The following is a 15749-nucleotide window of genomic DNA, read 5'->3' on the forward strand; positions in this document are numbered from 1 at the left end:
ATTGCAAACCGCGCCTGAACTGGAGACAAGAGAGGGGGGAAAAGTGGCCATGTTTTTGCAGCGCTGGATAACCCCTTTAAAATCGCTCCATTCCCAGGCTTATAGCGCTTTTATCCTTTGGTCTATGGGGCTGTGTGAGGTGTCATTTTTTGCGCCATGATGTGTTCTTTCTATCCGTACCTCGATTGTGCACATACTATTTTTTTGATCGCTTTTTATTACAATTTTTCTGGATTTGATGCACTTTGGGATTTTTTGCGCTTACACTGTCTACCGTGTAAGATCAGGAATGTGATAAATTAATAGTTTGGGCGATTATGCACGCGGCGATACTAAACATGTTTATTTATTTATTTGTATTTATAACATGGGAAAAGAGGGGTGATTCAAACTTTTATTAGGGGAGGGGCTTTTTCTTAAAGGACAACTCCGGCGGGACCCCCCCCCAAAAAAAATACACAGACACACACAGACACCATACTCACCATCCCTCCAGTGACGATCGCCACTCCATTCGCCCGCCGTCCGCCTCACCGTCACCTGCCTCCACCGTCCAGCGATGTCTCTGACTTCCGGGTCCAGGGGATGGAAAAGGCTGCCAGTGCGCTTGCGCACCGGCAGCCTTTTCATTGGCTGGAGCGCATCACATGGCTTCCAGCAAGCTCAGCCAATCAGGGCTGAGCAAGCTGGAAGCCATGTGATGCGCTCCAGCCAATGAAAAGGCTGCTGGTGCGCATGTGCACCAGCAGCCTTTTCTCTCCCATTCACTCTCAATGAAGACGCCAAAGAGGAAGAAGACCCGGACCGCCCCCCAGCTCTGACGTCACCCGACACCAGAGAAGAGGACCGTGACGACAGTAATAGGTAATGTATACATTCTTTAACTTCCGGGGTGGGGGGTCGGGGGTCGGAAAGTGGGGGAAGGGGGCCAGACCGGGTATTTAACCACATTACAAAGTTATATAACTTTGTAATGTGTGTTAAATAAGCCCAAAAAATTTTTCGCCGGAGTTGTCCTTTAATAATAACACTTGTTTTTTATACATATACTAGAATCCCCCCTGGGGGACTTCTAATATATACCCACTGATCTTTCATAGAGATCTATGCTGTATAGTTATACAGCATAGATTGATGAGATCAGTGTTCTATTGCTTTTGGCTGCTGCAGCCGGAAGCAACCGAATGCCGAGCCGGGATCAGCACCATTACGGCGCAGACCCCAGCCGGCACCTCCCTGACAACGTCACGGATGGGGGGGGCATGCGATCTCCCCACTAGACCACCAGGGAACGACTGCAGTAAGTCTTCAGATTCAGCTGTCAACTTTGACAGCTGTATCTTATTACCTTATTAGCAGGCCGCACCCACAGACCGTGGCAGTTCATAGTGGGGTCACCGCACGGCCCCGCTCTAAACTCCCCCACCCGCGCGAGGACGTACAGTTACGCCCTCGTGCGGGAAGGGGCTAAACAGAATCTGTCACTAGGTTTATGGTGCCTAAATGAGGGCATCATGAACTACTGACAGAAATGCTGAACAGATAGGTGTAATACTTACATCATTCTGTTCAGCCGTTCTCCTAATATGCAGGAGAATAGGATTCTTGCCACACCCCTCCCCATGCTCTCCAGCTGCTGATTGACAGTTGACTGCCTATACACAGCATGGATAGATATCTGCCAATCAGCAGCTAGTGGGCGGAGTTTCCTGCTTTTAATAAATGAGCCCAGTCCAGCAGCCACTTCAATGTGCTTGATGAGGCAAATATTTAAAGTGATACTGTCACCCCCTTACTACTGTATAGTTGCTGTTCTCCACACCATCTACAGGATTGTATGCTTTACATTGCAAAAATACTTTTATAAAAAGTGTCCATGTCTTCTTTTAGATACAAAACACTATTTTCATTGGTGGACAGTGTCAGTGAGGTGGGGCTTCTAGGCTGTTAAGTCCCCCTCTCCCTGTCTTGGTCTGACACCCTAATCGATGCCCTCTAGTGACATTGGGGGCAGTGAGCACATTACACTATTGAGCATATAACACGCACACTGTAGTATCTTACCAATGGTATACAGCTGGCTGCATTCTGTCCCAAGAGCATTAACTGCACAACAGCTTATGTTCTTCTCCATCAGCTCCGTTAATGACAATGTGCTTCCCACCTGGGCGTCTCCATCATTATTGGGCTCTGGAGTGGGGTTGGTCTTCTTGGTGCAACTACATTAGGTGATTAATATATTAGGTGATTGATATAGGGCAGAGTAAAGCAACGCTGTATTACAAAAGGGATTTTATGTTTCCAGTTATTAAAGTGAGTTCACAGAACCAACCAATATGATCAATATGGATTCATGTAATGAATTAGAAGGATATGGTGAAAAAGAGTTTATATAAGATCAATGAAGATAAATGTCTATGAAAATTCCAAATGTTTTTGAAGAATAATTTAGGCTATGTTCCAACAACTTCTTCTTTCGGCAGTTTTACGTTCGACTTTTTGGTGGCACGGCCGTAATAGGCAAATTACAGCCGCGATTTGCATAAAGCAACCATGTTTTGGCACAAAATGACGTCCTTCCAGAAAGACGGATGTAAAAAAAGCCAAAAAATTACATTGCAGGAACATATGCTGCCACAACGGAAAAATGACAGCTGTCTTTGTCTATTGGTAATGACAGCCGTAAATGATAATCATGAACAATATTTGCGTCTTTTGGTGTCAAAATGTCTGTAGAGGTATTTTAAAATATTGAGGCCCTCAACAAAAACACAGAAAAGGATGAATTTATGATTGCTTTGGCTCCCCCCGATAATTTTTGGTGAAAATACTGAACATTAGTGACACGTTTTACGACATCTACTCATACCTGCCATCAGGTGAACTGCATGACATCCAATATACAACAGGCTTAGGATATCCCTCTGACAAGCAGCTCATATCGTCTGAGCCAAGTGTAAAATAAGGTTTTTTAGGCTTGCCTGAAAATGAGCATAAATCATAAGTGACTTGTTCAATTTGCGCAAAATGAAATAACCATGAAGCTGGGATTGGAGTAGAGAGAAGGGAACTTACAGCAAGTTGGGGTTCAAGCAAACTCTGATTACTCAGCACTTGACACGGGGTGGCTGGAGATGAAGCATGCAGCCATAGGGCTGCTTGGAAAATATGCATGAATATGGCTGTATCCATGTATTCCAGGGAACCCTATGACTGCATCCATCTTCTCCAGCCATTGAGAGTGAAATGCCAGGCAATTGTGTTCATGTATACCTGAACTTACTGTAAATTCGCTTATCTCTAATAGGGAGGAGAAAAGAAAATATCGCTATAAATTTCTGTAGTTTTTAATAAGCAACTGGATAAGTGCAAGTTTTTTTTTCTCCTAACACATGCCCTATCCAAGAATGAAGGTCCTATTACACAGAACGATAATCGGCCCGTGTAATAGAAGGCAAAGATCGATGTCGGCTGAGCGTTGCTGACCGCTGCTATCCTATATGGGCTGCTTGGCCAATCTAACGATCACCTGGGTGGCACATCCCACATACAGACTGCTTGGCATCTTACTTGCTAACCAGCTGATATCGGTGACATATCTGATTGCCTGGTTCACAAACCTACAGATAAGATAACAGAGCAGTTGCTGGTGTTCAACAACAATGCCAATTGTACGAGTAGTCAGAAATGTGCAAGTGTGCCAGCTGATAGAACCATAGAACAGCGTAAAGAAAGCAAGCTTAGGGTCCATTTACACAGAAAGATTATCTGCCAAAGCCAAGAATGGACTTGAAAAGAGGAGAAATCTCAGGCTTTTCTTTCTGACCTGATCTCTGTTTATAGTCTGTTTCTGGCTTTGGCTCCACATCTTTGGCAGATAATCTGTCAGATAATCTAGTGATTTCCCAATAGGGGTATTCTGCCCAGGTAAAATAAATATGAATCATTCTCCCGGAGATTAACAATTTATTCCATACCTATTATTATCTATTCAGTCTCCTTACCCCAGTTCTGAGCCGCTGCTTTCTGCTGAAGATACAGAAAAAGGGTGTGGTGTTAGCTGTTCTCTCCATCTCTCCATCCTCCCCCTCCCTTCTGAGATGGCTCATGTAAACAATTCCCTGGCAAGCTGATTCTGCACTCTGTGTTGCCTGGAGGGCATGTTTATATGTTTATACTGTCTCAAAAGGGAGGGGGGAGAAGGGGGAGATGGAGAGAACAGCTCACACAGAATTTTTATTTGTCTTCAGCAGAAAGCAGCAGCTCAAAACTGGGGGAAGGATACTGAAAAGGTAATAACATAGAAGGGGGAATGATTTAACATGTATTTTACCTGAGTGGAATACCCCTTTAATTTACTTACTTCTTATTTTCACTTCAAAGTATATGGAGTGGTTGCAGTTTTCACTTTGTATGTAAAGCTCATATATTCCAGCTTGTTTTCCAGTGGCTCTTACCAGTTCCAAACAAATATGGCTACTGTAATAAAATAAGGAAATATATTATGTCTGTCAATAATTGCAATATGTATTATATAGTGCTTTACTGCCTGTAGTGATGAATATCCATCACAATGCTCTATAAGCAACAAAGATCCCAGAAACTTGCATTATCAGACAATGTTTTCATTGCACCAGCTGCTAAAACCAATAGTATATTTACCTCCATGTAGCAATAACTAGTCAATCACTTCTACAAACTCTCCATATAACAGTTATGGCTAGGGTCCCGCATTACACAATGCAGGGTATGAACTTGGTCTATGACATTTTGCACAAGGTTTGATGCACACGTTAACCAGATTATAAAAAGCACAGATACTTTCTTGCAAAAACAGCACCATCCCTGTCCTCAGGTTTGGCGTGTTATTACAGACACAAACCTCTCTCAGAGGCAGATCCGGGTTACACCTAATCATATAGAACTAAATCCTCAGGCACAGCGGCCCAGGGTTCAATGCCCCCTACAGAAACCTCCCCTAAAATAGAACTTTTATTGTAGGTACTTAAAGGGAATCTGTCACTAGGTTTATGCTGCTTTAAATAAGGGCAGCATAAACTAGTGACAGAAATGCAGAACAGATCAGTGTATTACTTGCATCATTCTGTTTAGCAGTTCTCCTAATATGCAGGAGAATAGGATTCTTGCAATCTCAACCTCGAGTTCTGCTTGGGCCAAACTTCTGAGGCCTTGGCCATTACCCTCACCTGACCTCAGGGAAACTGCTAAAGAGTACCTGTCATTAAAAATAACTTTTCATATGTCATCAGGCATGTCAAAAATTGTTGATTGCAGCGGGTCTCAGCACTAATAAGGAGATATAGCTGGGGAGAGAGCGTGGCAGTAGTGCCATTCACTCTCCGGCCGCATGCTTTGATCGGCTAATTAGCAAGTGCCTGGGGAGTGGATGGTGCTACTACCACACTCTTACCCGCTATATCTCCTGAGACCCAGTATGATCAATCACTTTTGACATGCCTGATGACATATGAAAAGTTACTTTTAATGACAGTGACTCTTTAAGGAGGTTTTGCAATCTCTTAAAGAGCTAAAATATTGCTATATCGTTATAATACTACTTTAAGAGAGACTGGTTGTGAAACATAGACTACCTAGCAATCATCCACTTTACCTGTTCTCAGAACAATTCACAAAATGAGAGATATTGTTCTTCTTCAGCAACCAGAAAAATGACACCGTCTGGTTTATGTTCTGAATTACTTTTAACTTTATTGACTCAAAAATATTCACTTCCACCGTCATAGCTGCCTTGTAAATGTTATGTGACATCCATGAGCAGTTCAAGTCTGTAGCTTTGTCAAAAAAAGAGGAATTCTGTAAGATAAGATATATTATTATTATTAGTAATAATAAAAATAATAATAATATTTTTTACAAGATCGTTGACAATAAATACAGGGTGGCAGTAATTTATGAATAATTGAGTACCAGCTGATTGATACTCCTGTCTGGGCTTTACCATGTGATCAGCATTACCAGGCTTAATCAGATAATTTATAACAAGAAAAACACCAGTGATGAAGCCGGGTAATGCTGATCACATGGCAGAACCCAGACAGTCAATTTAGGCAAAATTACCAATTCCACATAATCAACTAGGCAATAATTATGTAAACTTATGCTGTGTTTACACGGAACGATTATTGCGCGAATTTGCACGATAACGATCAAATTCGAACAATAATGGTATGTGTAAACGCTGCAAACGATCAAGCGACGAATGATAAATCGTTCATTTTGATCTTTCAACAAGTTCTCAAATCGTCGTTGATCGTTTGCAAAAAATTTGCAGATTGTTCCGTGTAAACAGTCGTTCACTGATTGACCCTATGTGTGAGATGGGCTTAAGCGATCGCAAAACGTATTTTCTGTACGATATATTGTACCGTCTAAACCCTGATCGTTATGAAAAACACATTGTTACTTCGACATTGTTAATCGTACGATCGGGCGAATTATCGTTCCGTGTAAACGTAGCATAAGAAACCCAACAAAACTGTGAGACCCACTGTAAGGGCCATATTATACAGTCCAATGAGCAGAGCAAGTGAGCACGCTCACTAAGGCTCCATTCACACGAAGTAAAACTGTTGGAATTCCGCAGCGGAATTCTCAGCTGCGCAATCCCGCCAGCCTTCGTGTCATAATGGCAGTCTATTGGAGGCTCGCGCGCCTCCTCTCTCTGCGCTGAAGAATTAACATATTCATAATGCCAGTTTTACTCCGTGTGAATGGAGATTTACAGAGCCCATCAGACAACTCGATAAATTGTGCAGCAAGCGCTGCATGGACGCTGTTAGCATTGTCTGTGCAGCTGTTAGGATAGGGACAGGGAGACACAAGGACAGGTAAGTCCTAAAGCTGGCACCCGCCCCGTTGTCCCTACCTACTTGCCTAAGATGCCCTAAATAGCAACGGACAACTGGACGGCAGTCCCTGATCTCACTAAATGCAACACTTAACAGAAGAAGACAATACAAAACACAATGAAGGGGAAGTCAGAAGTCCAAGTCAGAAACCAATAGCAGAAGTCAGGTAACTAGAATCTAAATGCAGGGAAACGCTTAGTCAAGTAACACTAGTCAAACTAGGCACTATTGCAGGCAAGGAACATGAGACAAGTGAGGATACTTATGGAGCCTGGAGTCCCAGCCACAGGCGTGATTGGGGCTGTCTTGCCCAGATACCGACAGCTGACTGGTGAGTCAGCTGTCAGTCAACAATCAGTGAACACACTTCACCTATGCTAATCGGCCAGAGAGTGAAACACTGCCCACTGCTACAACACGGAATAGCGGAGCAAAACATGAGGAGCAGTCTGGCTGCTAGCATGTATGCTATGTAGAAAATAACAAAGAAGATGTGTTTAACTCCCCACAATCCCCGATGTCTTCCTGCATTGTCTCTAGGTCCCCCACTGATTTTAGTGCAAAGCTTATTTACAATGTTTACAATGCCTGATACAATTCTGTATCATTTTAGCACTCTGTTCTGCCATTTCCTGTTAATCCTCCTGGAATATAAATAAATTGACAACTCAGTGTTATCATTCCCCTTTTAAAAGTCTTAAACTGTCCAATTACTGCTGACAATTAAGAGTGTAAGGACACACCCCTTTGATAAAGGGTATTGTAACACCCAGTTGTCAATTTATTGCCAACTCTTCAACTTGAAGGAAAACATGATTTTATAACTTTGCAAATGACAAAAAGACACATATGATTTGCTTTATCTCCCTATCAGCTATATAGTCATGTCTGCGGCTCTAGGCATAATATAGAGACAACAAATTCCTTTTAAAGAACTGGAGGGGGATTTAAAGAAGAAGTCCGGTGAAAATTCTTATTAAAATATTTTATTGTCCCCCAAAAGTAATACAAATCACCAATATACACTTATTATTGAAAATGCACATAAAGTGCTTTTTTACCCTGCACTTACTACTGCATCAAGGCCTCACTTTCTGGATAACATAGTGATGTCACTTCCTGGATAACATGGTGATGTCACTTCCTGGATAACATGGTGATGTCACGACCCGACTCCCAGAGCTATGCGGGCTGTGGCTGCTGGAGAAGATGATGGCAAAGGGACACTGAGGGACACAGGGCACTGGAGGGACACTGAGCATCCCTCTGCCATCATCCTCTCCAGCAGCCAAAGCCTGCACAGCTCTGGGAGTCGGGTCGTGACATCACCATGTTATCCAGGAAGTGACATCACCATGTTATCCAGGAAGTGAAGCCTTGATGCAGCAGTAAGTGCAAGGAAAAAAAGCACTTTATAAGCATTTCCCATAATAAGTGTATATTGGTGATTTGTATAACTTTTGTGGGGCAATACAATACTTTAATAAAAATTTTCTCCGGACTTCTCCTTTAATACATTTTATCAATATGATATTTAAAAAGTTAGATGTGGATAACACAAAAAATTGCTGTAGCTCCAACTATAAACCACGATAATAAATAGGTGCCAACAGAAATAGCTCTTTTTTTTTGCTTAGTTCCCTATAGAAACATTGGTTATTGGTCTGTAAACCATATTGTCATGCTATCCCCCCTGAACAAGTTCCTTCATGGCCTCTGCAACGGTGTTCAGCTCTTTGTGGTTGTCACAGTTCTGCTTTCCAAATTAGTGTTTTCAGGTATATCAGGCACAGGAAGTATTCTGCACACACACAGACCACATACATATGGCACGGGTCTACATATAGCAGGCAGCATCGCATATGTGTGCAGTATCTCCTGGTCTCTATATGCCTTTGAGGGTTTGGGAGGCAGAAATAGTCACCATCGTTTTATGATTGGGGAGATAAATAATTGTTGGGTTTACTTTATAATCCTTGATCACTTCTGGTTGATGAGCTCAGAGATTTCTGCCTGGTGCATACTCACTATCTATATCTATTATTATGTCTCTACATCCTTCACAAACCAGTACAGATTTTCTAATTTATCAGATGCATTTAAAGGTCACTTTCAGATTCTCCACAATCAGATTCCCCGGCAGCTCAGTCACCAGATTTAACAGATACATTGGAGATTGGAACCCGTGATCTTTATGATCCTCATCCTGTTGCCCATTGATTATTGATAAAGAGATTTATTTTTAAACAGAATCCAACGCTTTCAACAAACCTTGAATCAATCAAAGTGAATGTAAGAAACTTTAAACTATATCATGCCAGAGAAAAATGCCTCTTTGTGATTGGAGAGAGATGGCAAGAGAGGGCTGAAGCTTGTAGTATGTGTTACAGATCACCACAAGGCTTGACTCCCAGTGTATACTGCTCAACACTGCTTCATAATGTCCTCCATGTTGCTGCCTTTGAGGGTGTTCTATAGAGATACAAGGGAGCGTGTATGTGTGTGTGTGTGTGTGTGTGTGTGTGTGTGTATGTGTGTGGTGTATGGAAGACATCATAGCAGCTAATTTTCACCCATTAGCTCAGAGATAACTGAACATTAGAATTGATGGCCAAAGCCTAGATAAAAAATACCATATGCAAGTTTGGTCAGAAATAATTACTCCTCATATGCAGCTTATTCTGAAAAGTTACCTGAAACTGCAGATACTACAGTCATGGCCAAAAGTTTTGAGACTGATACAAATATTATTTTTTTACAAAGTCTACTGCTTCAGTTTTTAAAATGGCAATTTGCATATACTCCAGAATGTTATAAAGAGTGATCAGCTTAACAGCAATTACTTGCAAAGTCAATATTTGCCTAGAAAATGAACTTTATCCCCCAAAACACATTTCAACATCATTGCAGCGCTGCCTTAAAAGGACCAGCTAACATCATTTCAGTGATTGCTCCATTAACACAGGTGTGGGTGTTGATGAGGACAGGGCTGGAGATCAATCTGTCATGATTAAGTAAGAATGACACCACTGGACACTTTAAAAGGAGGCTGGTGCTTGGCATCGTTGTTTCTCTTCTGTTAACCATGGTTATCTCTAAAGAAACATGTGCAGTCATCATTGCCCTGCACAAAAATGGCCTAACAGGGAGAAGTATCGCAGCTAAAAAGATTGCACCTCAGTCAACAATCTATCGCATCATCAAGAACTTCAAGGAGGGAGGTTCCATTGTTGCCAAAAAGGCTCCAGGGCGCCCAAGAAAGACCAGCAAGCACCAGGACCGTCTCTTAAAAGTGTTTCAGTTGCGGGATCGGGCTACCAGCAGTGCAGAGCTTGCTCAGGATTGGCAGCAGGCAGGTGTGAGTGCCAGGGGCAGATTAACTTTACCATAGGCCCCAGGCTGTTCACCAAGCCTGGGCCCCCCCACCCCCCTTTAACTATGGCAGCACTAGCTTGGCGTTCATAGTACAGGACAGATAATGTCATGATGTCCTGATTTGTGCAAAATTGCCATTAAAAAAAACTGTGATTTTTGCAAATCATGGCGGAAGTGTAGCCAGGAGACAATACACCACTGAAAGTATAAGTCTTTTTGGGTGGTCATGGGCCCCCCAGGAGCTCAGGGCCCCGGGCTGCCGTCTGAAACGCCCCTATTATAATCCACTACTGGTGAGTGCATCTGCACTCACTGTGAGGCGGAGACTCTTGGAGCAAGGCCTGGTCTCACGGAGGGCAGCAAAGAAGCCACTTCTCTCCAGAAAAAACATCAGGGACAGGCTGATATTCTGCAAAAGGTACAGGGAGTGGACTGCTGAGGACTGGGGTAAAGTCATTTTCTCTGATGAATCCCCTTTCCGATTGTTTGGGACATCTGGAAAACAGCTTATTCGGAGAAGACGAGGTGAGCGCTACCACCAGTCTTGTCTCATGCCAACTATAAAGCATCCTGGAACCATTCATGTGTGGGGTTGCTTCTCAGCCAAGGGAATAGGCTCTCTCGCAGTCTTGCCTAAAAACACAGCCATGAATAAAGAATGGTACCAGAATGTCCTCCAAGAGCAACTTCTCCCAACCGTCCAAGAGCAGTTTAGCGATCAACAATGCCTTTTCCAGCATGATGGAGCACCTTGCCATAAAGCAAAGGTGATAACTAAATGGCTCAGGGAACAAAACATAGAGATTTTGGTTCTATGGCCTGGAAACTCCCCAGACCTTAATCCCATTGAGAACTCGTGGTCAATCATCAAGAGACGGGTGGACAAACAAAAAACAACAAATTCTGACAAAATGCACGCATTGATTGTGCAAGAATGGACTGCTATCAGTCAGGATTTGGTCCAGAAGTTGATTGAGAGCATGCCAGGGAGAATTGCAGAGGTCCTGAAGAAGAAGGGTCAACACTGCAAATATTGACTTGCTGCATTAACTCATTCTAACTCATTCAATATAAGCTTTTGTTACTCATAATATGATTGCAAATATATTTCTGTATGTAATAAAAACATCTGACAAACACACATAAAAACCAGAGGGCAGCAGATCATATGAAAATATAATATTTGTGTCATTCTCAAAACTTTTGGCCATGACTGTATATACAATCATCAGAAAAAGACCAATTACTTCAATCAAGTTTTTACACTAGGGTTGTGTTCATACATGGAGTTTTATTGCAGTAATGTCTTGCAGCGTCTTCACAGAAATATGGTAGGACCGAATGAAATAATCCAGTACTGCAATTCATTGATGCACTACTGCAATGTGAAAACACAGCCTAAGGATATTTTTAGAAACTGGTGATGTTTTGTATCTATGTTATAAAATAGTTCTGATTTCCTGCACTTTTCGTTCTGGCTACTAAGCCTAATAATAAGCTAGCACTTTCTTTTCTGTACAGAAAATCATTCAGCAGTCTCCTCCTAATCATCAGACAGGATTGCAGCAAAAGGTGACGACAGTATTTAGATAAGATGGGATCAGGCCATTCACATTAGGTGATGGTCACAGCTCCCGTCCTCCCCTCCCAGCACAGGTTACAGAGCATGCCTAGTTAACTTGGTCTCAAAAGGACGATTGGGTGTTTTAATTTTTGATTCTGAATTAAACAGAAAATAACACCAACCTTTAATCCACATCCAATGTCCTCCTTCTCTACAGGATTTCTTATTAAATAGCATTGAAATGGTGAGAGGCTTTGTTTGGTGACCATACATAAGCTCAGGAAGACGGCAACTAAAAAAAAAAGACAATGAAAGATTGGATGAATCTCAATGAACAACCATGACTCAACTGACCAAAGAGAATGCTCCCAGGAACAATATATTGGCACTATTGGCACCCAGGAGAGGCACTACAGGGGCATGAGGACTGGTAAGTATACCTTGTTTATTATGCCTTCCTGTCCTGTCAGGAAACAACTAACTAATTTAAGAAAATGTTGAAAAGGTGTCTATACCTTTAAAGGGGTTATCCAGTGTTAGAAAAACAAGGCCACTTTCTTCCAGAGACAGCATTACACTTGTCTCCAGCTTGGTTGGGGTTTTGCGGTGAATGCAGCTTAATTGCAAACACCACCTGAACTGGAGACAAGAGTCATGCTGTCTCTGGAGGAAAGTGGCCATGTTTTTCTAACGCTGGATAAACCCTTTAAGGCTAGGTTCACACTGTGCAAAAACAACGTCTGTGTTTCACAAATAACGGCCGTTGTTTCCACATAGCTGTTGTTTTTACATAGTGTGAACCTAGGGTATTTCAGTCTAATAAAAAAAAAAGTATATGTTGTTGGGGCTAATGTAAAAAATAATAAATAATGCATACCTACCTCAGTCCCCCACAGCTCCCGTTCCAACAACTTTTGGTCCCCTTTGCTTATTGCTTCTCCCTGCTATCGAGACTAAGGGGGAGATTTATCAAACATGGTGTAAAGTGAAACTGGCTCAGTTGCCCCTAGCAACCAATCAGCTTCCACCTTTCATTTTCCAAAGAGTCTGTGAGGAATGAGAGGTGGAATCTGATTGGTTGCTAGGGGCAACTGGGCCAGTTTCACTTTACACCATGTTTGACGAATCTCCCCCTAGATGTCTCAGCAGAGCCTTCCCGCTTAGCCAATCAGCAGCCAAGACAGGACACCGCCATGGCCAAGTGAGTAGATCCTGTTCCAGTGTCTTATCTCGGAAGCAGTGAGAGAAGGGAAGGTGCTGGAAAGAGGGCTGCAGGGAACTTCAGTACTTTTAAACCAGCCCCAGTGAATCAGTTTCAAGGGGTTATCCAGCGCTACAAAAACATGGCCACCTTTCCCCCTCTCTTGTCTCCAGATCGGGTGGGGTTTGGAACTCAGTTCCATTAAAGTCAATGAAGCTTAAAGGGGTTATCCAGCGCTACAAAAACATGGCCACTTTCCCCCTACTGTTGTCTCCAGATTGGGTGGAGTTTTGAAACTCAGTTCCATTGAAGTACATGGAGCTTAATTGCAAACCGCACCTGAACTGGAGACAACAGTAGGAGGAAAAGTGGCCATGTTTTTGTACCGCTGGATAACCCCTTTAATTGCAAACCACACCTGAACTGGAGACAAGAGAGGGGGGGAAAGTAGCCTTGTTTTTGTAGTGCTGGATAACCCCTTTAAGTTTGAAGAGTGTTTCTCTTAACAACAAAAAAATGTAGTTGCTTTATTACTCTGCCACAGTATTTGCTATTAACCACACATTTTCAAAAGCTTTAGCTTTGCCCGTCCAGGCATGATGGAAGTAGTAGTTTCCCTACCACCTGTTTTACAGTACACACCATGTTAGAATGATGGAGTAGGAAGTTCTTTTAGAGACATGAGTCATCAGTTACTATTTAACATCTCATTTGTAGCAGAATTTTTTTTTATTTTTGGAGAATAATGAACATTTTTGCTACACGCATCGTAAATCAGGCGTAACCATGAATGCTATTTTAGGCTATTTTAGACAGGCTCCTTTAACAGTCACTCCGCCATGCTGTCCTCCAGCAGTTCATCTTTCCTGTTCAGATGAGGCTAGCTGTTTCCTGTGGAGCAGAAGAGTCAATGCCTGGTATAGGCAGGAAGGGAATAATGCCAAGGAACCTGCTGCCTGCTCAAAACAAAGTCTATGCCACACGTAAAACATAAAATGACATGCTCTAGTAGTACCATAACATATCATAACAAATATTCCAATGGTTCTTGTTATGTCCCATAAAGGTGATAGTATTACTATACTGCATAGTGTATATTCAGGTTATATTACATAACAATGGCCCATATGTCGGATGGCTAAAAGATTCTCCAATAGTAAGACAAGCAATGACTTGTCAAAAAATGTATAGATATGTGTGTAGATGTGTATAAATAAAATACGTTTTTGCAATCTGTTTTTTTTTTTTTTCCCATCTGTTTTTGCAAAAAAACAATGCATTTGTGTGCATCTGTTTTGATCCGTTTTTCCTTTGACTTTTGATTTTTTTTGTGTACACAAAAATGTGGTCAACCATGTTTTTGTGTACGTTTAAAAAAATGGATGCACTTTGTTCAGTTTTTTTAAATAATAAAAGTCAATGGAAAAACAGATCAAAATGGATGCACACAAATGCATCTGCTTTTACATCCATTTTTTGCAGAGTAACGTACACATTGGACAATGCCCCTCTAGGTATCCCGTCCTGTAACCACTGCTAAAAATTCAAATTCACCTAACCAAGAGGATTGTCTGCTCTTAAAGGGGAACTCCGGATAAGGAAAACTTGTCTTCTATTAAAAGTTACATAGATGTGTCTATACAAAGTATTACCATATCTGTGCGGTTCTGCCACACAGGTATCTAATAGAAATCGGGGATGTGAAAAAAAAATTGCCCTTGTGCCAATCCACATTGTCTCCTGCTCCCACTGCTCCCCCCCCCCCCCCCCCCAGGAGACAAATCTTCCATGGCTCTGTCTCACATTGTGTGTGTTTGCTGAGCACAGGCTGATGATGCAGACAGGGGGCAGGGCGTGATGTCACAGGAGGCTTGGCTGGATCCCCCAATCCCCTGAGTGATTCACCATCTCAGACCAGCCAGAAGCAGGTGCTGCACTGATTTCTCTAATTGTGCAGAAGTGTGCAGAGAAATTAGGGCTTTGTTCACACATGTTGGAGTGTCACTGCAGTAAGGCAGCGTATTCACAAAAATGATGCAGTAACACAAGTAAATTATGCTAAACGGCAGAGAGGATCAGAGCCTTATTGTGGGGCTCAACTTCAAAGATAAAAGATGCTTGATCATAACATGTGCGTGGAAATGAAAAGGAAAAAATTCAAAAAGTTCTTTACTTTATTCCAACATCAGCGTTACAGGTAGAGAATACAGCGTGCTGTGTGGTGTTACAGGTAGAGAATACAGGGTGCTGTGTGGTGTTACAGGTAGAGAATACAGCATGCTGTGTGGTGTTACAGGTAGAGAATACAGCGCTGTGTGGTGTTACAGGTAGAGACTACAGCGTGCTGTGTGTTGTTACAGGTAGAGAATACAGCGTGCTGTGTGGTGTTACAGGTAGAGAATACAACGTGCTGTGTGGTGTTACAGGTAGAGAATACAGCGTGCTGTGTGGTGTTACAGGTAGAGAATACAGCGTGCTGTGTGGTGTTACAGGTAGAGAATACAGCGTGCTGGGTGCTGTTACAGGTAGAGAATACAGCGTGCTGTGTGGTGTTACAGGTAGAGAATACAGTGCTGTGTGGTGTTACAGGTAGAGAATATAGCCGGCTGTGTGGTGTTACAGGTAGAGAATACAGCGTGCTGTGTGTTGTTACAGGTAGAGAATACAGTGTGCTGTGGGGTGTTACAGATAGAGAATACAGCGTGCTGTGTGGTGTTAC

At 42.4% G+C, this 15749-nt stretch overlaps 1 protein-coding gene across 2 annotated transcripts in view; it reads right to left on the reverse strand.

Annotated features, from left to right (window-relative positions):
- Window positions 1–15749, reverse strand: part of FLT3 (fms related receptor tyrosine kinase 3) — a 66074-nt gene that overhangs the window by 28012 nt on the left and 22313 nt on the right. For both annotated transcript variants that reach the window (XM_069969866.1, XM_069969867.1), the window contains exons 2-6: window positions 12012–12121; window positions 5633–5835; window positions 4364–4479; window positions 2870–2981; window positions 2065–2219 (exon numbers count right to left, since the gene is read on the reverse strand). In XM_069969866.1, coding sequence (XP_069825967.1) covers window positions 2065–2219; window positions 2870–2981; window positions 4364–4479; window positions 5633–5835; window positions 12012–12121 — 696 coding nt within the window. The remainder of the gene's footprint in view (window positions 1–2064; window positions 2220–2869; window positions 2982–4363; window positions 4480–5632; window positions 5836–12011; window positions 12122–15749) is intronic.

This window comes from Dendropsophus ebraccatus, chromosome 5 (genome assembly GCF_027789765.1).
Source record: "Dendropsophus ebraccatus isolate aDenEbr1 chromosome 5, aDenEbr1.pat, whole genome shotgun sequence".
NCBI lineage: Eukaryota > Metazoa > Chordata > Amphibia > Anura > Hylidae > Dendropsophus > Dendropsophus ebraccatus.